General features: G+C 44.9%; 1 protein-coding gene across 1 annotated transcript in view; it reads right to left on the bottom strand.

Moving 5' to 3' along the window:
- Positions 1–19,776: 19,776 nt before the first annotated feature.
- The window catches only part of PCP4L1 (Purkinje cell protein 4 like 1), a 72,269-nt gene continuing 67,095 nt past the window's right edge, over positions 19,777–24,950 (bottom strand). The window contains exon 3 of the mRNA XM_030188356.1: positions 19,777–20,686. Coding sequence (XP_030044216.1) covers positions 20,544–20,686 — 143 coding nt within the window. The 3' untranslated portion in view covers positions 19,777–20,543. The remainder of the gene's footprint in view (positions 20,687–24,950) is intronic.

The raw sequence follows: 24,950 nt of genomic DNA, 5'->3' as shown, positions 1-24,950 counted from the left end.
ACATGGCTGTGTTGAGTCAACCTGTTACAATAAATATTATACTTTTTTCAAATATACGTCTCCCCTATTGATTGGAAAGAGCCTATCTTTCCCCACTCTTCTCCTTTTCTCTCTATAATGAGTGGAGTGGAACAGGTGGATGTGAAGCGTCTGTTCACGCTTTCCAAAAATACTAGGACTAGGGGGCATGCGAAAAAAACTACAGTGTAGTAAATTTAAAACAAATCGGAGAAAATTTCTTCACCCAAAGCGTATTAAACTCTGGAATTCGTTGCCGGAGAACGTGGTGAAGGCGGTTAGCTTGGCAGAGTTTAAAAGGGGGTTAGACGGTTTCCTAAAGGACAAGTCCATAAACCGCTACTAAATGGACTTGGGAAAAAGCCACAATTCCAGGAATAACATGTATAGAATGTTTGTACGTTTGGGAAGCTTGCCAGGTGCCCTTGGCCTGGATTGGCCGCTGTCGTGGACAGGATGCTGGGCTCGATGGACCCTTGGTCTTTTCCCAGTGTGGCATTACTTATGTACTCCACACTTCATGTGGCTTCCCTTTTTAGACTTACTTGTTTCTTAACGATGGTTAACATAAATGTTATCCCTGAATGCCAGTGGTTTAAATCACCCCATTAAAAGAAAATAAATTACTATGGGGGTCAATTTACTGCTTATAGAATACGCTTAAGTGGAAATGTTTTCCATGCAGATTTTTTAAGGGCCACATTTAGAATCTGGCCCTTATTGTGGATATCTGAAAATCCAACCAGCTACGGCTCAGCTGGAAAGATCTGAATGCGAAACCCCTGGCTTAAAGTATCTGCAGCCCCTTTCCCCACGTCCTTCTATAACTGTTTGCTAATTCTTTTATGACATCCTTGATCTCTATGTAACACCAATTGTATCTATTACCCTGTAATGCCATAACAGATCTTTGTAAGCCACATTGAGCCTGCAAATAGGTGGGAAAATGTGGGATACAAGTGTAATAAATAAATAAAAATAATAATAAAATAAGATGCACTAACAGATTTAGCATGTGCTAAATGCCGTTTGGCCCATTGTTGTACCTATAGGCTGTATGACACTTAATGCACACTGATTTGTTAGTATGCAGTAAGGGGTCCTTTTACCAAGTGGAAGTAAAAGGAACCCTGTGATGGCATCGGCACATGGATTTGCTGCCGAGGCCTCCTTATAACACCACCAGTAAAAAAGACTTTTCAAAATGGAAATAGTGGTGCGGACATATGAGAGTGGGAGGGGTTAGAGGGAAGGGAGAGAGATGCTGGACAAGCGGATAAAGGAAGAGGGGGTCAAATGCTGAGGCCACAGTGGGAGAAAGAGCCGATGCATAAGGGGAAGGGAAGAGAGAGGAAGAGAAGCTGGTTGGGGTGGGATCAGAGGGGAGAGGGACACATTGGTGTGGAGGAGGGAGAAAGGGGACATAGGGAGGTGTATAGATAGAGAAGGGAGATGATGGGCATTAAATGTGAGCATGGGGACAGGGACACAAATGTGAGGTGCTGTATGGGGATGGCATATGGGCACAGAGAGGCAATGCCTGACATGGGGAGAGGAAGGGGGATGTGGAATAGAGATACAATGCTGGACACTGAAGAGAGGGATATATGGACACAGAGGAGAGATACCAGACAAGGGGGAGAAGCTGGGCATGGGGAGCATAGAGGAATGATGATGGATGTTGGGATTTGAACACAGGGGAGATATTGGAGAAGGAAATATAGGGAAACAGAGATGGGAGATGGACATGGAGAAAGAAGAAGTGTCAAATGGACAGGAGACCCTGGCGAGTGAATTAAGAGAAGACAGAGGGAAGCAGAAACCAGAGACTGGGAACAATATGATTTAAAAATAAAATGACCGGACAACAAAAAGGTACAAGAAATTATTTTATTTTCTATGTTGTGAATATAATATGTTGGATTTGGACTGTACATCTTACCATTACTTTTATACGGTCTCAGTTATGCGCTAAACCTGGACACTTACCCCCAAATTCCATATATGGCGTCCAAATTTCCACATAGAAATCAAAGCGTATTGTACAATATATGTGACATAATGGATTAACTAGTTTATCTGCGCTGTCAATTAGATGTTAACAAGCAATTATCAGCACTAATAGGCATTAAGATTTACACGCACAACTCAGCAAGTGTATATTCTGTAACGTGGTGCGCATAAATTCTAAGTCGCATAATTGAAAAGGGGGTGTGGCCATGGGCAGGATGTGGGCATTTCTAAAATCTATGCGCATTGTTATAGAATACACCCACTCTGCGCCTAATTTAGGCACCGGGATTTACACCAAGTAAAACATGGTCTGAATGGGCGCGACCAAATTTGGACATGTGGAGAGGCACTTAAGTCAAACAAATCAAAAGAAGTAGAGGTGGACCAAAGGAATTCCCACAAAATGATGAGGAGAACAGCAGAGGATCAAAGAAAGAAAGTATACATCAGTTTATTAACAGGCTAAACTAGGCCAAACAACAAAGTTTCACCATGAGGCGTACAAAGAACCACAAACTTTTCAGATGGACTCAACCCAGAGTTCGGTTTCTGCAAAAAAAACACCTGTTTCAGAAGTCACAGATCTAAAAGAGCTCAACAGATAGCTGGCACAGTAGCCGCAGCAAAGATTCAAGGTTCAATATCAGCAAACTTCACTGAGGAGAAAGTAAAAAAAAAAAAAATGCCGCACATGTTTGTGTTAATTTTTACGCCTCATAGTGAAGTTTTGTTGTTTGGCCCAATTTGGCCTGTTGATTGTTCTACTTCGTGCGACCGGAATCAAAGAGTTCCACAAGGGCAGCCATAGCTGACAGAAATCATCCCTCTTGGAAGTCAAGTCCACAATTCCCTTTTTTTTCCAATGAACAACATTCCATCATGGCACTTCTCCAAGAAAAATGTCAGGAAGTATTTTCTCATGGAGAGAGTAGTGGATGCTTGGAATGCCCTCCCGCGGGAGGTGGTGGAAATGAAAACGGTAACGGAATTCAAACATGCGTGGGATAAACATAAAGGAATTCTGTGCAGAAGGAATGGATCCTAAGGAGCTTAGTCAAGATCGGGAGACGGGGCTGGTGGTTGGGAGGCAGGGATAGTGCTGGGCAGACTTATACGGTCTGTGCCCTGAAGAGCACAGGTACAAATCAAAGTAGGGTATACACAAAAGTAGCACACATGAGTTGTCTTGTTGGGCAGACTGGATGGACCGTGCAGGTCTTTTTCTGCCGTCATCTACTATGTTACTATGGCACTTCTCTCTTATCTTTTTGTGGGAGCACCATTATTCTACCTCTACTTCTTTGAATTTGATGTATAGCAGTGGCGTAGCAGGGGGGGCTGCCACCCGGGGCGGGGCGGTTCGCCGTTGCACCCTCCCTGGGTGCAGCAAGATGACACCCCCCTCCCCCCCTGACCAGCTCCTGCACTCTACCTTTAAAAAGAATATCAGGACGCGAGGAGCGGCGCAGCGCCTCACGCCTGCCCTGCACGTAAAGAAATGTGGACCCTCGGGTCTTCCCTCGCTCTGTCTGTCCCGCCCTTGCGGAAATAGGAAGTTGTGTCAGCAGAGGGCGGGACAGATAGAGCGAGGGAAGACCCGACGGTCCACATTTCTTTTACGTGCAGGGCAGGCGCAAGGCGCTGCGCCTCGCTTCCCGATATTCTTTTTAAAGGTAGGATGCAGGAGTTGGTCGGGGGGGGGGGGGTGTCGATTCACCGAGGGGGGGGAGCTGGCAGGAAGCACCCCCCCTGAGCTGACACCCGGGGCGGACCGCCCCCCCCCCCCCCCCTTGCTACGCCACTGATGTATAGTGATTCTATATCTATTGTGACCAGGAGAGTGCCAGGAAGGGGCTGCCTGATGGTTTTTAATTTGTTCAGAACGTCTGTGATGTTTTTGTCTTGTGTACTAGGAGTTTAGGTCCAGATGTTTCTTCTGTGCCTGCACCAATACCAGCTGTGAATGGTCAGCCAGGCTCTCCAGGTCTGTGAATCTTAACATGGATTTTCCCAGGTACTAAAATGTTATGTCTAGGTGAACCACTTATCAGAGACACAAACCTTTCATTATCCCAGCCTTGGTGTAACCCTTACCTGGGCTGGGGAACCCTTACAGCTGCTATTTTCTGCTGTATGGCAAACTGGGATCACAATGTCAGAGAGATATCACTAGGGCTTTTAGGATTTCAGGCACCAAATGCACATACTTCAACCCTTCACTTCCAGTAACTCAGGCCAGGCCAAGGTTTGCTCTGAACCAAAAGTCTTTAAGAGTCAATTAAAAGGCAAAATAATTTGCAGAATACAAACATAAAGAATATGACAGACACTGTCCTTTTACTGCTAGGATGTCTCTGATTCAGGAGAGCCGTTCTTCTCCCCACAAATACTTTCTGGAGCAGAATACTGGACTCAGATGCAGTGGAGCCTGGCTCTCTTTGCTTCAGATCCCAGGGACATCCACTGATTCCTGCTCTCTTCTTTTCCAGGACCAGGGTTCCCCTCACCTTCTAGTTACTGCAAAGCTTCTCCTTTCTGTCACTTTCTCTCCTTAAAGGCAGTGGTGTGCTGGTGCTGTAACCCAGAGCACATTTTCAGGGAGAAGTATCTGTTCCTAGTGCCACAATGGCTTAGCTAACCAAAGACAGTTAGCACTCTTGAACTGAGTATTTATACCATTTCAGATTTCCCTCTCAGTGAGGTCACTTATGTAGAAAATCTTCCCCGTTTCAGAAGGTCGCAATGCAATACTCTAGTGGAGCCACTAGAGGTCTCTGCCATTTAATCACAGCAGAACCTTAGAGTTCTCTACACTGGCAACAGCCTTCGTGGCACTACCTTTAAAGGATTGATCCTAGTGTTAAGACCAAGCTCTGTTTCAGATTCGTTTACAAAGCAATGGATTATTGTACACAATTTTAAAGAAATATTTCCACCTCCCCTTTTGTTTCTGATGCACGCTTTTCCATTTTGGATTTAATTACTCACCTTTCTGAATTTGAGCTCAAAAACTAGTTTCATTCGGGTACAGTAGGTAGGTCCCTCCCCCAGAGAGCTTACAGACTAAGCTGGTAGCTGAGGTAATGGAGGGCAAAATGTCTTAGGTCAGGGGAGAAGCAGAATTTTTAAACTGTGGTTTCTCTTGTTCTCTGCCTACAGCTCTAACCATGAGGCTCCTCCTTTACGAAGTTCTCAGATCCAGCACCACCGCATAGCAATGGCCTGTCTGAAGAATCAAAACCAAGCTCAGGAATCGAATCCAGACCCTGCTATAGCACACATCACTGAACTTTCAGACCAGTTTGACTGCCTTCTTTTTACATGACTGTCTATGCCCACAGGAGAAAACAACTGAATTTTCCTGGCACGGAAGATAAGTAATCTTGTGCTGATGACAAAGGAATCAGCTTGTTGTTTCGTTTAAGAATAAAGGTCAACAAACAAGAAGTAGGTGAGACTTTTTCATACAGGTGTGATGAGTTTTCCAGAACTCTGGCCCCTTTATCATGTTGGTGCAGAGGAGTGGCCTAGTGGTTAGGGTGGTGGACTTTGGTCCTGAGGAACTGAGTTCAATTCCCACTTCAGGCACAGGCAGCTCCTTGTGACTCTGGGCAAGTCACTTAACCCTCCATTGCCCCATGTAAGCCGCATTGAGCCTGCCATGAGTGGGAAAGCGCGGGGTACAAATGTAACAAAAAAAAATTACATAAGTATTGCTATGCTGGGACAGACCAAAGGTCCATTAAGTCTAGTGTCCTATTTCCAACATTGGCCAATCCTGGCAATATCCCCAAAAAGTACAAAACATTTTATACTGCTTATCCCAGAAATAGTGGATTTTCCCCAAGTCCAATTTAATAATGGTCTATGGACTTTTCCTTTAGGAAGGTGTCCAAACCTTTTTTAAACTCTGCTAAGCTAACTGCCTTTACCACATTTTCTGGCAATGAATTCCAGAGTTGAATTACACGTTGAGTGAAGAAACATTTTCTCTGATTCATTTTAAATTTACTACTTTGTAGCTTCATCGCATGCCCCCTAGTCCTAGTATTTTTGGAAAGAGTAAACTACCAATGATGTGTCTGAATGTACAGCAAATCACAGATTGGATTACAAACACAGATGGTTACCATCTCCGCCTACTACTCATTACTATAAACACACACAAGAAACTTCCTGCTCCGTGGCGCTTATAGTCTCATCAAAAGACATAGACAATAAGAGGTTTCTGGAATGTATTTATTAAAGCAATGATCAGCAGGGCAAGGTTCAGGGAGAGGCAGGGTTTGAGATTTAAAAGCAGCCTTCTTTCAGGTGAAACTTGAATATGGTCAGAGAGAGACATCATCTGGTAGTGGAGAAGGGGATGGGTAAGAGGAGCAAAGGTCACAAGGTGGGGTGTAGAGGGGATGAAGGAGAATGAGGAGTAAGAAAAACATTTCTGTAAAAGGCATGGAAAAATCACACAAAATGAACATTTTCCAGCTGCTCATCTTTATCTTCCCTGTCCGTCCTCTCTCAATCAAAACAATAATAAAATGAAATGAAAACCTGCAATGGGGTAGAAAAGTGTTCTTCAATGCAAGGCCTGGGGGCCAACGGCAGCCCCTAGAGACCTCTGGGGTGGCCCCCATTGTCTTTCTGGGTTTCTGCTACTCTGCCTCTCTACCCAGGCTCAGGACAGAAAGGGGGAAGTGGTTGGGGGGAAGAGCTGCAAGCTTGAAGGGACAAGGCATTTCTCAACAGATAAATTTGGAAATGCTCACAACCTTGAGGATACCCCCAATGAAGCTTGAAGGTGGGCCGGTGGGACGGACGTTACTGATGCACACTGGTCGGCAGTGTCATGAACCTGCATAGGAAAATATTTTGCGGCTCTTCTTCAACTCATTAGAATCCAAAGTGGACCCAGCTTAACTATTAGTGAAGACCACTATCTCGCCGCACCTTACGCCTGGAATAGGCTTCCTGAGCCATTATGTCTAGCTCCATCCCTGGCTGCCTTCAAATCTGGGCTAAAGGCCTACCTGTTTGATGCTGCTTTCCACTCCTGACTTGTCACTTTTATCTTATCCTTATGTGTCCTTCTGTCTGTCCTTCCCTTCTCCTTTTTGGTCCTGTCTGTTTGTCCTGATTTAGAGTGTAAGCTCTTTTGAGCAGGGACTGTCTTTCTTCATGTTCAATTGTAAAGCGCTGCGTACGACTGGTAGCGCTATAGAAGTGATTTATAGTAGTAGTAGTAGTAGTAGTAGTAAGACCACTGGGGTAGAAGCAGAACTAGATATGTTGAAAAAAATTAATGGAGCCATCCGTCCCAGTTGGACTCAGATTTGTTGAAAACCGAAAAGAGTGTGGGGTAGGGCAGGTCTTATCGAAAGTTATGTTGTTTTGTTTAAGCCTTCACACTAACATGAGGGACTGGACTGTTATGATTTTATTTTCTGAACCTGGATCGGGGTTGGGGGGGGGGAGGAGGAAAGGAGGGTGGATCTCGCTGGCAAATCAAATCCTGCTTGGTTTCATTTGTCAGTGACAGGAAACGACACAGGACACATAATTTATATTTCTTCTCTCATAGTTAACTCTTATATTTTTCCTCTCTCATATTTATCACGTTATTGTTCGTTTCTCAGTTATAAATTGAGGAGGGTGGGTTTTTTGTTTTATTGTTAACAACTGCTCGTATCAAAGAAGAGACTTGATGCAGACATTGAGGGGCATAATTGAACAAAAACGTCTATCTCCATGGGCGTTTATCTCCGAGAACGGGTCCGTGAAGGGGCGGACCAAACCGTATTTTCGAAAAAAATAGACGTCCATGTTTTATTCAAGAATTTGTGAGCTGGGCGATTTTGTTTTTCAGTGATAATGGAAAATGAAAGCGCCCAGCTCAAAAACGAATAAATCCAAGGCATTTGTTCGTGGGAGGGGCCAGGAGTCGTACTGCACTGGTCCCCCTCACATGCCAGGACACCAACCGGGCACCCTAGGGGGCACTTTTACAAAAACAAAAAAAAAGGTAAAAGAGCTCCCAGGTGCATAGCACCCTACCCTTGGGTGTTGAGCCCCCCAAATCCCCCTCAAAACCCACCGCCCACAAGTCTACACCATTACTATAGCCCTAAGGGGTGAAGGGGGGCACCTACATGTGGGTATAGTGGGTTTGGGGGGCGGTTCGGAGGGCTCCCATTTACCAGCACAAGTGTAACAGGTGGGGGGGGGATGGGCCTGGGTCCGCCTGTCTGAAGTCCACTGCACCCCCTAATAACTGCTCCAGTGACCTGCATACTGCTGCCAGGGAGGTGGGTATGACATTTGAGGGTGAAAATAAAAAGTTGTGAAACTGCTTATTTTGTGGTGGGAGGGGGTTTGTGACCACTGGGGGAGTCAGGGGAGGTCATCCCCAATTCCCTCCAGTGGTCATCTGGTCATTTAGGGCACTTTTTGGGGCCTTATTCGTGGAAAAACAGGGTCCAGGAAAAGTGCCCTAAATTCTCGCTAAAACGCATATTTTTCTTCCATTATCGGCGAAAGGCGCCCATCTCTGATCGCCTGATAACCACGCCCCAGTTCCGCCTTCACCACGCCTTCGACACGCCCCCATCAACTTTGTCCGCATCCGCGACGGAGTGCAGTTGAAAACGTCCAAATTTGGCTTTCGATTATACCGCTTTATTCATTTTTGTGAGATAAACGTCTATCTCCCGATTTGGGTTGCAATATAGGCGTTTTTCTCTTTCAATTATAAGCTGGATTGTGTGGTAGGAGTAACATTAGGAAACACCTTTTCATGGAGAGGGTGGTGGATGCCTGAAATAACCTCCCAGTGGAAGTTGTGAGGACAAAGAATGGTGACAGTATTCAAAAACATGTGATATAAATACAAAGATAAAGGTGGAATCAAAACAAAATTGAATGCCTTTCATACTTTAAACAGGGCATAGAGATTTGTAATCTGCAGGGAGCAGCAGGTACAACTCTGGCCACCTTGATGGGCAGACAGGATGGGCCACACAGATCTTTACCTGCTGTCATTTACTATGAAAGAGATGTAAATGGCCAGAAATGGCTCCTGTTGTCCGGGGCTAACCAGGCAGGACCAGTTTGGGGAATTACTGATCTAGGATGAAAGAGTAAGATGAGAAGGAAAGGTGTCAGGCAGTGGCGGAAAATAGTGAGAGAAACTTCTAGGAACCGGAGCATAATGGGAGGGAGCAGGAACAGACATTATCTAAAAACAATAAGCAAAGACAAAATACTGCAATAAAATAAAAGCATTATCCCCCCTCTTTCAAAATTGTGCGTGCAATTTAATTGCTTAACAAGCCAATTAGCACAGATAATTGGGTGGTAACAATCCATTATTGGCGCTAATGGGCAATAATTGGAATTTATATGTGCATCTTTATAGTCGCTATTCTATAAAAGTGTGCACGTAAATTTTCTGCATGGATCTGAACAGGGGCGGGGCTGGGGCGGGTCAGGAGCATTTTTGGATTTGTATACAGTGTTATAGAATTCAGGGGATCAACGCCTAATTTAGGTGCAGGGGTTACACCAGGGTTCAGTTGGTGTAAATCCTCGTAGCTAAAATTGGGCGTGGACCCCGGTGCTAAGCGCTATTCTATAAATGGTGCTCAACTTTGAGCATCATTTATAGACTAACAGCATGCATTTCTTTTAGCACCCAGTTACAGAATTGAGTCCTATATGTACAGTTATAGAATAGCAACACCTAGTGAGCTCTTTAACTATCTGCAATATGATGTTCCAACAAATTATTATTATTATTATTATTTTAACATAGAAACATGATGGCAGATAAAGGCCACATGACCCATCCAGTCTGCCCATCCTCTGTAACCCCTAATTCTACCTGTTCCTAAGCGATCCCACCTGCTTATCCCATGCCTTTTTAAATTCTGGAACTGTCCTCAACTCCACCACCTCCACCGGGAGGCCATTCCACGCCTCCACCACCCTTTCTGTGAAATAATACTTCCTTAGGTTACTCCTAAGCCTATTCCCATTATGACATCACAATATGAGCTCTGGTTACCAGAGACTGAAACTCTTCACACTAAGGGGGGAGAAAGTAAGCCAAGAATGGGACAATTGAGCCATTGTGACATCACTGATGAGGTTGGCTCTTAGGCATTGGTGGAATAGAAACATAGAAATATGACGGCAGATAAAGGCCATATGACCATCCAGTCTGCCCATCCTCTGTAACCCCTAATTCTTCCTGTTCCTAAGTGATCCCACATGCTTATCCCATGAACAGTCCTCGACTCCACCACCTCCACCGGGAGGCCATTCCACGCCTCCACCACCCTTTCTGTGAAATAATACTTCCTTAGGTTACTCCTAAGCCTATTCCCTCTTAACTTTGTTGTACGCCCCCTCATTCCAGAGCTCTCCTTCATTTTGCTGTGCTTCTATTCTTTCTAATCCAACAGATGTTGGGCAGAAACTATGCAGAAGGAGTTGAGAAGGTCTGTCTTTCTGAGGGCAAAATAACCCTCCAAAAATGTAATGATATAGGGGGAAAACAGGTGAAAAGACTTTGAAAATGGGCCAGAATGAAGAAATAAGAGCTCTCCGTACAAATGGAATGCATTTCCTTTGGAGAAACAGTACCAGCTTCTGTGGCGTAGAAACTTTGATACAGTGAAACATATTAGGGAATCTCTTCTTTCAAACTATCTGCCCCCTGTTCTCTTGTCTCTTGCTCACAGACACACACAGAGCTGATACACAGATACACGCTTGCACAGGGATTGGAAACAATGCCATGAGGATCCTCTGCATGCTTTCCCCACTATGCAAATCCCCACCCCACTCCCATCCCCTCAATGATGCCATACCCTTTCATCCCTCATGGGCTGCCTTTGGTGACTCAGATGTGTATTTAATTTTCTTTGTTGTAAATTCTACTATGAAGCCCACTGACTGAACAGTACAGCTTCCTTAATGGTTGCTACATGAACTGGCAACTAATACCTGCTGTTGTGGTGGAGCAATGACACTCTGAGCAAGATGCACTAAAGACGTCGGTAATTCCCGTTCCCTACGGATTCCATAGCGAATCGGTAGGGAACGGGAATGCATCAACGATAGGGAATGCAAATGAGCTACTCGTTGTAGCTCACTTGCATTCTCTATTCCTTCGGTACCTGGGTCGGAGAATCGGGACGTCCCTTTTGATTAGGCTCCTCTTCCTGGTCTCTTCAGCCAATCAAAGCGGGCTTAGCTGGCTGTTGTCAGCGAAACGCGCTCTGATTGGCTGAAGAGACCAGGAAGAGGAGCCTAATCTAAAGGGACGTCCCGATTCTCCGGCAACCAGAAAAATAGAAAAATTTTGCTGTGGAGGGGTAAGTGGCGCGGCGAAGACAAAATAGAAGGGGGAAAAACACACGAGCACCGGCAGAGCAAAAAACTGCGAAAAAAAACATCTCTCACAAGCGCAGGGAGAGTACGTCCTTAAAGGACGCCCCTTACATGCGCTCCCTGCTTTTTTTTTTTTCTTTTTTACCTTTTTTGGGGGGACCTTTTCCTTTCCGATTCCCTCACAGGAGCCCTAACGAGAGGTGCAGACCTCCCGTTAGGGTTCCTATGGTAAGGGAATCGGAAAAACGGTAGTGCATCTCATTATAATGGGCTGCAACGGTAGTGCAGCTCATTATAATAGCTTTTGAATCATTTGCATTCCGTTTTCGTTGCCTGCTACCGTGGCAGGGAAAATGCCCTTAGTGCATGCCCCGGGTAAACTACTTGCGTTTTAAACTGGCTGGAACCAGTTTAAAACGCAAGTTGTGGGCTCGTTAGGTTTTGTGCATCTGGCCCTCTGTTGTTAAATTGTAAAATACATCTTTTGAAGTCTTGTCAGTAACATCTGATAGTTTGATACAGCACCATTAAGATGCCCCCTTGCTTCTCTCTTGTAAGTCAGTGACACACAGAAGCAACACAACTACACACATACATGGATTGAAAGAATTCTATGAATGATGCTATGCATGCTTTCTTCAATTGTTTCCTGTTAAGTGAAGCCCAGGAGTTGCCCTGTGTACATCTCCTGTGAAAGCCATAAAACTTCTGTGTGTTTACAAGAGTGATGCACTGTGGCATTTGCAATACACAATATCCCATGAGCTCTCAAGTCTTATGACACTGGGTTGTATCTTGTGCCTCACAGCAAGATAAAGGTCATCAGTGTACACAAGTCTGTAGAAGGTGGGCCAGCCAGCTCCAGCCAAAGACTCCCCCTCCTTCCACCCTCCAGGGCAGAAATAAGTGGACGCAATGGGCTCCTTTTTTAATCATCATTTTTATTGTTTAAACATGCCAAAAGAGTCAAATTCCAAGAAAGCATCTAAACCAGGGGTGTCCAACCTTGGCCCTTACCAGGTCGGGTTTTCAGGGTTTCCACAATGAATATTCATGAGCTCTATTTGCATAGAATGGAGGCAGTGAATGCAAATAGATCTCATGCATATTTATTGGGGAAATCCTGAAAACCCGACTGGATTCCAACCCTCGAGAACCAAGGTTTGACACCCATGATCAATGGGCTCAACCAGCATTCAAAGCACTGAGATGCTCCCAACCAAGATCTCTGAAGCTTCCAGCATTATCCCAGAATCAAATTCAAGGTGATTTCCTAGTGCACCTGAGCCTTGAGTGGAATAAGGACAGGGAGGCATGAAAGGTTTTACATATGTCCATTTAGGGAGAGAGGAATGGTGGGTTTATAAGACAGGGAGAAAGGAGGTGGAGGTCCACAGTCCTGAATTCTGAAGGTCTGTCTCCAACTGGTCTTCAGGCCCTAGACAGGTTTTCAGCATATCCCTAATGAATATACATGAGCTATATTTGCAATAAGTAAGCCTGAAGTAAGCCATGAAGTAAGCCTGGTTCTAACAGTTCCACTTCATTTATCAGTCTGAGGTTTCACTAATTTTGGTCACAGTAGGAGAAGGACAATTAAAGGCAGAGATGAAGCCAAAATGTTTCTTTAAATGTCTTTCTTTATACCAGAAGACATTTTCTGTGTTTCTATCCTTTCATTGTTTTTCTTTTTTTCTTTCACCTTTAATGTTATATTTATAATTTCATATGCTCAGTCCTAACCTTACACCCCTCTCTACCTATCCTGGCTGCACAGTCTATAGGAACTCACATCCCATAATGCACCAGACAAGATGTGGCTACAAACTGAGTGACCGTACCTAAAATGTTTTTGAAAGTGTTTTTCTAGTGAAACAGAAATACAAGAATGAATGGCTGTGAATGCACTAACAGGGTTCTTTAGCCCAAGGAAGTTTAATGAACAGGAGATGGCAGGAGTGTGCTTGGCCCATTTTCTGGCCTGAAGCCTGTAGGCAGAGCTTGTCGCCCTATCAATTACATTGTTTTGGGTATACCAAGATGGCGATGGCTATGGCTATATTGGGGAGAATGAAAACCTCCTTGGGTGGACTGACTTCAGCTTTGCAACATCACGCTGTCTCCTGTTTACAGGACCGCCAAGAGACTAAGCCGGGCCCGGGGCAAGGCCAGCCCCCCGCCGACGCCCTCGCTGCCACAGTCCCTGGTCTCACCTGCCTGCCCTTCTTGGCTCCGTCCGCTACCGGGCCCCCTGCATTAAAATCGGCAGCGCCTCAGCTGAGCTCCGTTTGGAAAGGCAGATCACCTCCCTTCGGGCCCTCCCTCACTGTGTCCCACCCTTGTCTGATGTAACTTCTGGTTTCCGTGAGGGCAGGTGAGACCGGGGACTGCAGCACCGGCGGCCTGACCCTGGCACAGGGCCCCCCTTGGAGGCCCGGGCCCAGAGAATTTTGTCCCCCCTGCCCCCCCCCCCTCTCAGCGGCCCTGCCTATCAACCCTCCTTGCTTTAGCCAGAAGGGAAGAGAGGTGATTGTAGAGATGCCAAAGTATCCAGTTCTAGATTGGAGATTTTGGGACAGTCCTGGTGCATTATGGGACTTGCAGCACTGATTTCAGTGAGCTGCAGCAGGCATTAGAAATTCCACACAGCTTTGGGATACAAGTTCAAAACCAGACTTCCTAAAGACTCGTTAGCGATGAATAGCGATGAACTGAGTAACTTGGCATTTATGCATATGTCTCAGTCATATTGAGTTAAAACTCACCCTAGGTTGACTGAATTGGCCATCCCAGTACCTTCTAGTCAAACAAAAAGAAGCCATAAAAGAATCCCAGAATTCAACTGGCTGATCAAAAAAAACAACTGAATTAGCATGTGAACATTGACCTGAATGAAATGTCGGGCCTCCCAACCCCCACAGTAATGTATGCTGGTACTTTAAAGAAGTTCCAGGAGTCCTGAGGTACTTGAATGTGCAGTTCACTGCTGTTGTCTTGACTTTCTTTCATCTCAAGCTATTTTTGATCCACTTCAATCTGGCTTTCACCCTCTACATTCAACTGAATCAGCCCTTGATAAAGTCTCCAATGACCTGTTTCTGGCCAGATCCAAAGATCTTTATTCTATCCACATCCTTCTGGGTCTATCTGCTGCTTTTGATACTGTTGATCACCGCCTACTCCTTGATAAGCTGTCCTCACTTGGATTTCAGGGCTCTGTTCTTTCCTGGTTTTCTTCTTATCTCTCCCATTGTACTTTTACTGTATACTCTGGTGGATCCTCCTCCACTTCTATCCCACTGTTGGTGTACCTCAGGAATCTATCCTGGAACTTCTTCTTTTCTCCATCTATACTTCTTCCCTTGGTACTCTGATCTCATCCCATGGTTTTCAGTGTCACTTTTATAACGATGACTCCCAGATCTACCTCTCCACACCAGAAATTTCAGCAGGAGTCCAGGCTGCCTATCTGACATTGCTGCCTGGATGTCTCAGCACCATCTGAAACTAAACATGACCAAGGCTGAGCTTCTCATCTTTCCCCCTAAACCAACCTCTCCTCGTCCCCCATTCTCTATTTCTGTGGATAACACTCTTGTTCTCCCTGTCTCATCAGCTCGTAACCTTGGGGTCATCTTCGACTCCCCTCTCTCCTTCTCTGCACATATTCAGTAGACTGCTAAAACCTGTCATTTCTTTCTCTATAATATCACCAAAATTCGTCCTTTCCTTTCTGAGCCCTCATCCACACTCTTATCACCTCTCGCTTAGACTATTGCAACCTGCTTCTCACAGGTCTCCCACTTAGCCATCTCTCTCCTCTTCAATCTGTTCAAAATTCTGCTGCATGACTTATATTCTGTCAGTGTCACTATGCTCATATTATCCCTCTCCTCAAGTTACTCCATTGGCTCCCTATCCGTTTCTGCATACAGTTCAAACTCCTCTTATTGACCTACAAGTGCATTCACTCTGCAGCTGCTCAGTACCTCTGCACTCATATCTCTCCCTACATTCCTCCCCCGGAACACCGTTCACTGGGTAAATCTCTCTTATCTGCACCCTTCTCCTCCAACGCTAACTCGAGACTCCGTTCCTTTTATCTTGCTGCACCACATGCCTGGAATGGGCTTCCTGAGCCAGTACGTCACGCTCCATCTCTGACCACCTTCAAATCTAGGCTAAAAGCCCACCTTTTTGATGCTGCTTTTAACTCCTAACCCTTACTCACTTGTTCAGTACCCATGTTTTATCATTCCCACCTTAGTAATTCCCTTATCCCTTATTTGTCCTGTTTGTCTGTCCTAATTAGATTGTAAGCTCTGTCGAGCAGGAACTGTCTCTTCATGTCCAATGTACAGCACTGCATACATTTAGTAGCACTATACAAATGATAAGCTGTAGTTGCAGGGGCCCCAAAGCTTATGGAACAGAGTCTGACAATTAGCACCCAGCACCATGACTTGGTAGCAGTGTGTTTTGCAAAAAGAACAGGGGGACTACAACTACCAGAATGCATTGTAATGGAAGCTAAGACACCAGGAATCAGGGTCGTACTGTGGTAGCGACTGTACTAAGCAGGTTCTTTCCCTAGAAAGCCAGGGAAGGAGGGGATAACATACATGGTCTGCATGGCCTGGCATAGGATCATTTCTCTCAGGAGCTGGCCCATTCTTTTCGTGTCCAAAAGGAAACAGAACAGTTTGACACCATCCTATTCCTCTCATGTGATAACTAGAACCGAATGCAAAGGCAGATTAGACCCCTGTTGATCTTTCACCTTCCCCGTCTTCTTTGTAAAATCCTCTGTGCTTTCCTAGGCTTTCTTGAATGCCCTGTCTTGTTCAAATGATAGCATGATCCCTGCACAAGGCAGAAGGCAGTAACCACTTCCATTAAAACATTGTTTTCTTTTGGATCCTGATGGTTCTGTCTGAGAGACCCTCAGGCTTTCCAAATAAGAAATACACTAAAAATACACATCACACAGGTATATGTTGGATATGTGGAAGCATGGAAATCCACCTCTAACTAAAACTGGCCCATTGATAAACCTAAACAGAATTAGCCAAGTTATGGACATTTATTTAAAAGAAGCAGATATTCAGGGCAACACACTGAATTTCTGGATTTGTGTGTGTGTGTTTGGGGGGGGTGGTCAGGTTCACAACCCAAGTCAACTGCCTAGCTGCTTCTTAAAAAGTGCTTTGCCCTTCAGAAATATTCACATTCCTTTCTAAACCTCCTTTACTTATTGGTATTTAAACCTCTGAGGCATCAAGCTCTACCTTCCTGATCTGTCCAGGCAGGGGGTGAGTATGTTGTATGTAAAGGCCAAATCAATCAGGTTCGTAAATGAAAGACTTAATTTTGCTCAGTTTTTTTTGTTTTGTTTTGTATTTTATTGTGGTAACTGGCTGCCTACTTAGGACAGCTTAGGGAATGTACAGCAGTAACAGCTGAGGCCTTGAGGACTGGCTGGCAATCCATTGCTTTGCACAGATGTGTATACATTCAACCATTTTCTGTACATAGAAAAAGGAACAGACAGTACAGAGGAGCTGAAGCAAAGTGGCCACAAGGTGGCACCAACCCCATTCAGCTAAGGTCCTAGTCATGGAAAACTGTGAGGACCATTTTGTCTGGCTTCTCTCCTAGGAGAAACTATTTCTTCCACCCCCCCCCCCCCCCCCCCCCCCAGAAATATATTAGTTAACAGTTTGTCCTCCATAAACAGAGTCAGCCAAAAGGCTTCTGCATTTTCTATTATCAGAGAAATCTTACGGTTCCTATTCCCTCTAATTTTCAGCAGAGCTTCCAAACTACCCAGCTCCAGGAAGGAGATTTTGGCCCAGTCCTGCTGCATTATGGGACCTACTGAATTGAAATCAAAGGGTAGAATCAGGAGCTGCAAATTTCACAATGTGAGTTCAAAACCAGGGCTGACCAATGTGTCTTCCTCCGGGAACTGGGTAACTTGGCTGCTCTGCTTCAGCGAGGGCTGCAACCTTACCAACATCCATTTGGCCAGGCCTGGGTTTGACCCATTGCATGCAGGAACTTGTAGATCTGTTTCCCCAGAAGAAAAGCAGGAACTTGATCTTCATGGGGCAAAACCAGAACTGGATCAACCTATCCTGAGTGAGGTGTGAACCACTTGCTTGTGGGACAGGCCTTGGCACCTCTTCCCTTGCACTTTTGTGGATCATTCTTAGGTGCCCATCCAGTAAGTCCCTTCCCTAAAAGAGTTTACAATTTAAGTTGGTGTAAGAAGTAGGATTTGAGCCAGGGTCCTGGGTTCTACTCCTGGATCTCCACATTAACACAGTCAACAAACTGAGTAATGAGTGCATGAGTCAGGGAATTTAAGGACAGTTTTGTCATTTCACACCCACAGTCTCTTTTCGCCCAGCCAACCCTCTAATTAACAAAACAAATTATAGTCATTACTACAGTGAAAGGGCCTCGCCAACGATGAGATAATTAACCCTGTTCAAAGTCTAGTTTAAGGTTTCATGCTTTCAGAATAGCACCAATAACTTTCATTACCAAGGAGAGGCTTGGGTTTTTCTTGTTTTTTTTCTTTCCTATCCTGATCTTTTAAAAGGTTGCAATGCTGGATCTCCAGGGGGCAAAAAGCACAGCAGCAGAAACCATGACACATAAAGCTGGGAGCCCCCCCCCCCCCCCCCCCCCCCGAAAGAGGTCTGTTCTAGTTCTGCATCTGTCTGGTGACTGTATGACAGGCTCTAGGCCACCAAGGACATGCTGAGACAGCCCTGATTGTATATGCTTTTCTTTCCCCTCCCCTGCTGTTTTACAAGTCCATAGATGCGAAGTAATACCAGGATTGGCCTACCCTATCCCTGATGATCTGGAGCTATCTTGTCATCAGCATTTTGAAGGGCAGGATCAGTTCTTAACTACTGTCCATCTCTGGCATTCTGGGATTTGTAGTTGAATATTTCACATTCATTCCCAAAATGCATTGGAAAACTGAAGAAGTAGAGGTTAAAAAAAAAAACCCCACTTTAATAAAAGAATATAATGTGATACCTTTTATTGGACTAAAATTCATATATTTCTTAACTAGCTTTTGGAAGCTTAAAATCTCCTTCCTCAGGTCAGGACAGAATGAGCAAAACATTATCAGAAAATGTAAGTGAATCATGGGAAGCATTCCCATCATAATCTGAAATAGAGGAAGAATGGAAAGGGAAATGGGGAGTGAGGAAGCTGGAGGGAAGGAAAGAAGAAAGAGGTGGATGATAAGAAAGTGACAGAGTGTGTTAGGAAGCTCAGCTCTTTAAATCTTTTCTTGTTATTTCAAAATATCTGATCATTTTAAGTTCAAAAGTCTCCTGGTTTGTTTTAATGTTCCCTTTCAGTACTCTGATCAGAAATTCAGTGCTCTGGTCCTGAAAATGCTCCCCACAGAGGTGCGGTGTCACCTTGGTTTGCTGTGGCATCTGATCTCATGTCTCTATGAATTGATACGTGTCATTAATTTGAGACTTTTGAAGTTAAAATGATATAATAATTGGACAAGAAAGGGCTTAACAAAGATCTGGGCTTTCTAGCACATTGTGAACCATAAAATTCTGGAGCCTGTCACTTTCTGTTCACCCATCCATCTCTCCATCCCTCCTGTCCCTTTCCCGTTCAGAACATCATTGGAAGTTTTCTGTGATTCATTTAAATTTTCTGGTATGTTGTCGTCTTTTGCTCAATCTATCCTGATCTGGGGAAGGGGTTTTTAGCTCCCAGAAGATAATCAAGAAATGTGTTGTTGGTCCACTAAAAAAATATCACCTTATATTTAATAATTTTTTATTTATTAATATTTATTTAGTGAATTCAAATACTAATACTGCAACCACGCTACTTCATTCAGTTGGAAACAGATGTAAAGATGGTGGGTAGGGGTGAGGGGGTTTCTCCCATATGTTAAATATTACCTTGGGATTACTGGTGGGACATTCCAGCACAGAGCTAACAATTTTAGCATTGATCTACAATCATGTTCAATGCAGAGTGACATCCAGGGCTCCCTCTCCAGTGACAGTGGATATTGTCGTAGTGACATTCCCAGCCCGATTTCCAAGACTGAAACGATAGATTAGTCAGCCAGCCCAAACCTCTACCATTTTGCCCCTCTTGGGATTATTCTGGATTTTAGTGAGCCTTAAATTTCTTTGTTAAATCCAAAGGCAAGGGAATACCTTTTTGGTTGGAGGGGCCAATGAACCAGCCTCCTCCCCTTGCGCCCCCCCCCCCCCCAGATCCCTAGATGTTGAGGGTAGGTGGGGAAAACAGATGATTGGGCCACCACCCACCCCATCACCCCATCCCACTTCCTTTAGTTAAATCAACTATTGAACAATGTGTCTGTATTCCCTTCTGCCCTTTACTTGTTCCTCTCCTCAACAGTGTCTGTAGGGCCTCCCCTATCCCTCTGTGTTCCCTCAGTGGTTCCTCTATCTCTTTTTATTACCTCTACCAGTGCCTTCTCCACCATGCCCCTCCCCACTCTAAACCCCTTTTTTAAGGGTCTGAGATATCGTTTTTACCTTCTGTATGTCACTGGGGCTGCCTTCTATTCCCTTATGGTGCTTATCGTGCTGAGGGCACTAGCCAGCAATCAGAAACTTGTTTGTATATCCCAGCTTCCAATTGGCTGCTGGTGCTTTTGAGATAAACAGGTGGGGATTGAGACTAAGTCTTGAAACATTTCTACCTGTGACATCATCACTCCTCCATGGCTTTTTGGGTATGATGACATCACTACTTGGAGATGTCACAATGCTAGGAAATAAGATATGGCCACTAGAACAGACAGAACAAATAACCATGCACTGAGTATTTATAATGTACAAGGAAGAAACTTTGTGGACCCAGACCTAAACAGGGTCATAACTTGCTCCAAACTGGGATAGACACTTTCCTGGGGTAACGGTCTCCAGAAAAAAGTTCTCTGGATGAGATGTCCCAGACATAAATCCAATTTGTGGTGCACGATCTACCTCAATATTCTAACCTTTAGACCCTCAGTGAAAAGAAGGAAATAAGAGAAGTGTTTCAGGGTGGGCTCAGGGGTGATGGAGGAGGAGGGGTGTCGGAGCTCAAGGGCTGGGGTCCTGTTTCCGTTTCTGGAAGCGACGGAACTTGTTCTGGATGGCAAGTGCAGCTTTCTCTGTCTCAGGCGCGTTGAGGTCGATGTCAATCTCCTCTTCCACTTCTGCCTTCACTGTCTCAATTCCTTTTCCTGCACAAGAAACAAAAGAGTTGTATACCAGGCCTCCTGGTACCTAATCGTGTAAGATTCCCTTTTTAGCTGAGAGACAGTACATCTATCTCTTTCATATACAAGCACAAGGATACACAGGGGCCCTTTCACTAAGCCGCATAGGCGCCTACATGTGCCCAATGCATACCAATTCAGAGCTACCACCCAGCTACCATATGGCCTGGGTGATAATTTCATTTTTTACGCGCACCGGAAAATTTTCGGCACACAGCGTTAACCAGTAATAATCAGCATTCTACGCACACTGATGATTACCACCCGGTTAACGCGTGATACCTTACTGCAAAGTCAATGGATAGTGGTAAGGTCTCAGGGTCAAAATGGACACATGCCAATTTTTATTTTACCGCATGTCCATTTTCAGCCCCCCAAAAAGGGCCTTTTTTGCAACTGCGCTGAAAAATGAGCCTGCGCGCGTCCAATAAACGTGTCTACACCAGTGCAGGCCACTTTTCGGTGCACCTTAGAAAAAGTACCCCACAATAATCCAAACAGCGATAGAACTAAGTGCTAGGGACACAAGTCAAATGAACCAGTGATATAGGAATCTGCAGGCAAACATTTTTTATTTTATATATTTTCTTGTGTTCATTGTGGGAGGGTTTTTTTTTTTAATTTTCATTTCAATTCATTAATAATGTGCACTATTTTCAGGGGCTTCCAGTTGGAGCAAATAAGGGCCCTAGTGGTTAGAGCACTGTGCTGACAACCAGAGAAACCTGCTTGAAATGCTGCTGCTCTTTGTGATTTCAGGCAAGTCATTTAACCCTTCATTACTCCAGGTACAAACTTAGGGGTCCTTTTACTGAACTGCGCTAAAAGGGGGCCTGCGTTAGCTTCAGCACATGGTTTTGACACACTCTGAGGATAAAAGGCCGTCTTTTCTTTCTCACATGTAGCAGGTGAACCACTTGCCACATGACCATTTCGGGGGGCAGCACTTACCACCACCCTTCGAGGTGGCAGTAAAGGCTCCAGCTCTAACCTGGCAGCGCTACAAAAATAAGAAACATGTTTGTAGCCCTGGAAATGGCATGTGCTGGGGATGGGAACCATCGCCAGGCTCCTGAGGTAGCCCAGCAGTAGTTCCAGATTGGCGCACGGCAAGCCTGCTGCCATGAACCACAGTGGCGTTCCTAGGGTGGCTGACACCTGGGGCGGATCGCCGATGCGCCCTCCCCCCCCCGGCGAAAGGACACCCCCCCCCCGGCGCATTTTTACCTCCTGGGGTGGTGCCGCGTGCCTGTCGGCTTCACTCGTTCCATGCTCCCTCTGCCCCGGAACAGGAAGTAACTTGTTCCGGGGCAGAGGGAGCACGGAACGAGCGGAGCCGACAGGCGCGCGGCACCCCCCCTAGCAGCGTGCACCCAGGGCGGACCGCCCCCACCTCCCCCCCTTGGTACACCACTGACAAACCAACCCTTTAGTACAGTTTACTAAAAGGGTCCCTAAGCACTAATGTGTGCTTAATGCAGGAAAAAAGGCTTAATGCAAAACACACTAAAGTGTTTTGCAGTGATTTCCCTGTCAGCACATGCTAATTACATACTATTGAATTTTTAAAAAACATTTTTTGGGAGGGGGCATGTCATGAGCAGGGAGTAAGCTTGGAAGCATTATCTATTTAGGTTTCGCACGCCGTTTTCAGTAGTAGCTCAAGGTATTTCCCTGTCCCTGGACAGCTCACAATGTAAGTTTGTACCTGAGGCAGTGGAGGGTTAAGTGACCTGCCCAAGATCACAAGGAGCAAAGTGAGATTTAAAACTGACCACCTCTGGAGATCAAGACTGATGCTCTAACCATTGGCCACTCCTCCTCTCCACTCTAGCTGGCGCATTCTCATTTTCGTGCATGTTAACTGGATAATACTGACATCGTGAAGGCACTCAGCGCCCCCTAAAGGAGGCAATAAGCGCTTCTTTGTTAATTTTTTTTTTTTTTTTTTGCAAGTCCCATGCACTAGTGGAAAAATTAGCATGGGACCTGCAAAAACATCTCTATTTAAAGTGGCCTCAATACTGCTGCATTACAAATGGGTTTAGCATGTTAATTTTGCAATTAGCATGTCTTGTAAAAATAAACTGGTATAACGCACATTATCCCTGGATTCTATATTTCATGCTGAAATCCAAGCGTATTCTATCACAATGCGCATAACTTAATTGGCTTAACAAGCTAATCAGCATTGATAACAGGTCTTAACGAGCAATAATGAGCACTAATTGGCCATAATTAGAATTTATGCGCACAACTCGCTAAGCGAATTCTGTAACGCAGAGTGCCTAAATTCTAATGCATGGAGCCAGAAAAGGGTGGGGGGAAATGGGCGTTTTGTGGGTGTTCCAAAATTTTCACGCACTTTTACAGAATATGCCCCAGTGCCCTTAAATCTATGCACGGGCATTTACGACACATTTTCCTTGGTGTGAGTGGATGCAACTAAGCATATTCTATATACTGTGCCTAAATATAGGTGCCACTTACATAATACACTTAGGCGTAAATATATTCCGCGCAGAGTTTTCAAATGCCATATATAGAACCTGGCCCTATATGTGTGTGCATATATATATATATATATATTTCCACATTTTCCCACCAATTTGCAGGCTCAATGTGACTTACATTTGCCGTAATGGCGGTTGCCATTTCCGGGTAACAGAATTACAAATGGTAATGCGTTTAGGTGCATACATATTTGGTAACATATATGGAACATGATATATATGGAACAAATCATGGAATATATATATACCATGTGTATACATACATGGTAAGGAAGAATACATTTTGGTATTGCATGAAGGTTCCTGAGTAATAAATTGGATTGTAATATACATTAGGTCATCGGCTCTAGAGAGACCCTATTCGACGTAAGGTTTAAAGTGGTAGTGCTTGATCAATAATAGAAAGGGTTTAAGCAGTCATGCGATAAAAGGTCAGTTTTGTATAAATCATGTATAATATTATTATTTAGTATTCAAGATGGATGTTTATGGTATGCCATCTTGAAAAGATCTGTTTTCAGTAGCTTTCGGAAGTTGGTTAGGTCTTGCATTGTTTTTATGGCCTTCAGTAATGCGTTCCATAACTGCGTGCAGATGTATAAGAAACTGGTCGTGTATGTGGTTTTATATTTTAGCCCTTTACAGTTAGGATAGTGGACAGGCAATTAATGTACATTACATGCATTTATTTTATTTATTTAAAACATTTATATTCTGCATAGTCTACAGCTCCCAGCAGATTACAATATCATATGCCCGATACTAACGATAAAAACATTTATGTTGAGACAATAACATATGAGAGTCCATAATTTCTCATATCTCTTTAATACAAATATCACAGATGTCAAACTGGTTTACCCGAATGGCTCTTGAAATAAAAAAGCCTTAAGCTGTTTTCCAAATGTAAGATAAGACTCCAATTTACACAAATCAACAGGCAGAGCATTTCATAGAGTGGGTCCCATCCCTTGAAAAATAGATGATTGAATGCATGTGTGCGTTATACACAAGGGCACATTATGTGGCAGATTCTACATATGGCGCCTGGAAAATCCGCGCAGTAATTGTTTTCCCCTAAGCGTTTTCTATAAGATTTAGGTGTGATATGTAGAATACTAGCCATTGAGCCCGTAAAAACGGGCTGGTATTGGGGTTTTCCTTCCCCTCCCCCCCCCTCCCACGAGGTCACCACCGCTCCCCCCCCCTCGGAGTCACCGCCGGCGCCGCCCCCCCTCCACCCGGCCCGGGCCCTCTCTTCGCTTCTGAACTTACACATCCATTTGCCGAACGCAGCAACGCACATCAGCTCAGCTGCCGTGGGCCCTTCCTTCTCTGTCTGTGGCCCCGCCCTCCTGTGATGTAATGTCAGAGAGGGCGGGACACAGGCAGAGAAGGAAGGGCAGCTCAACTGATGTGCGTTGCTGCATTTGGCGAATGGATGTGTAAGTTCAGAAGGGAAGAGAGGACCCATGCCGGGTGGAGGGGTGGCGGCGGCGACTCCGAGTGGGGGGGGGGGAGCGGTAGCAACCTCGGCGACGCAGTTTCCCTCTCTGTCCCACCCCCACCCCTCCGTCATCACGCATTGACGCGGGGGCGGGACAGAGAGGGAAGTCTCTACTGCGTATTTGCGAGTGAATCGGTCACTCGCCGTTTATATGTTTGATGCTTAGCCAACAGCCCTGCACCTAAAACTAACATAAGAACAGCCATAC

The sequence above is a fragment of the Microcaecilia unicolor genome, chromosome 14 (genome assembly GCF_901765095.1).
Source record: "Microcaecilia unicolor chromosome 14, aMicUni1.1, whole genome shotgun sequence".
Lineage (NCBI taxonomy): Eukaryota > Metazoa > Chordata > Amphibia > Gymnophiona > Siphonopidae > Microcaecilia > Microcaecilia unicolor.
The sequence above is the reverse complement of the archived record's forward strand: the minus strand, read 5'-3'. Positions and strand labels throughout refer to the sequence as shown.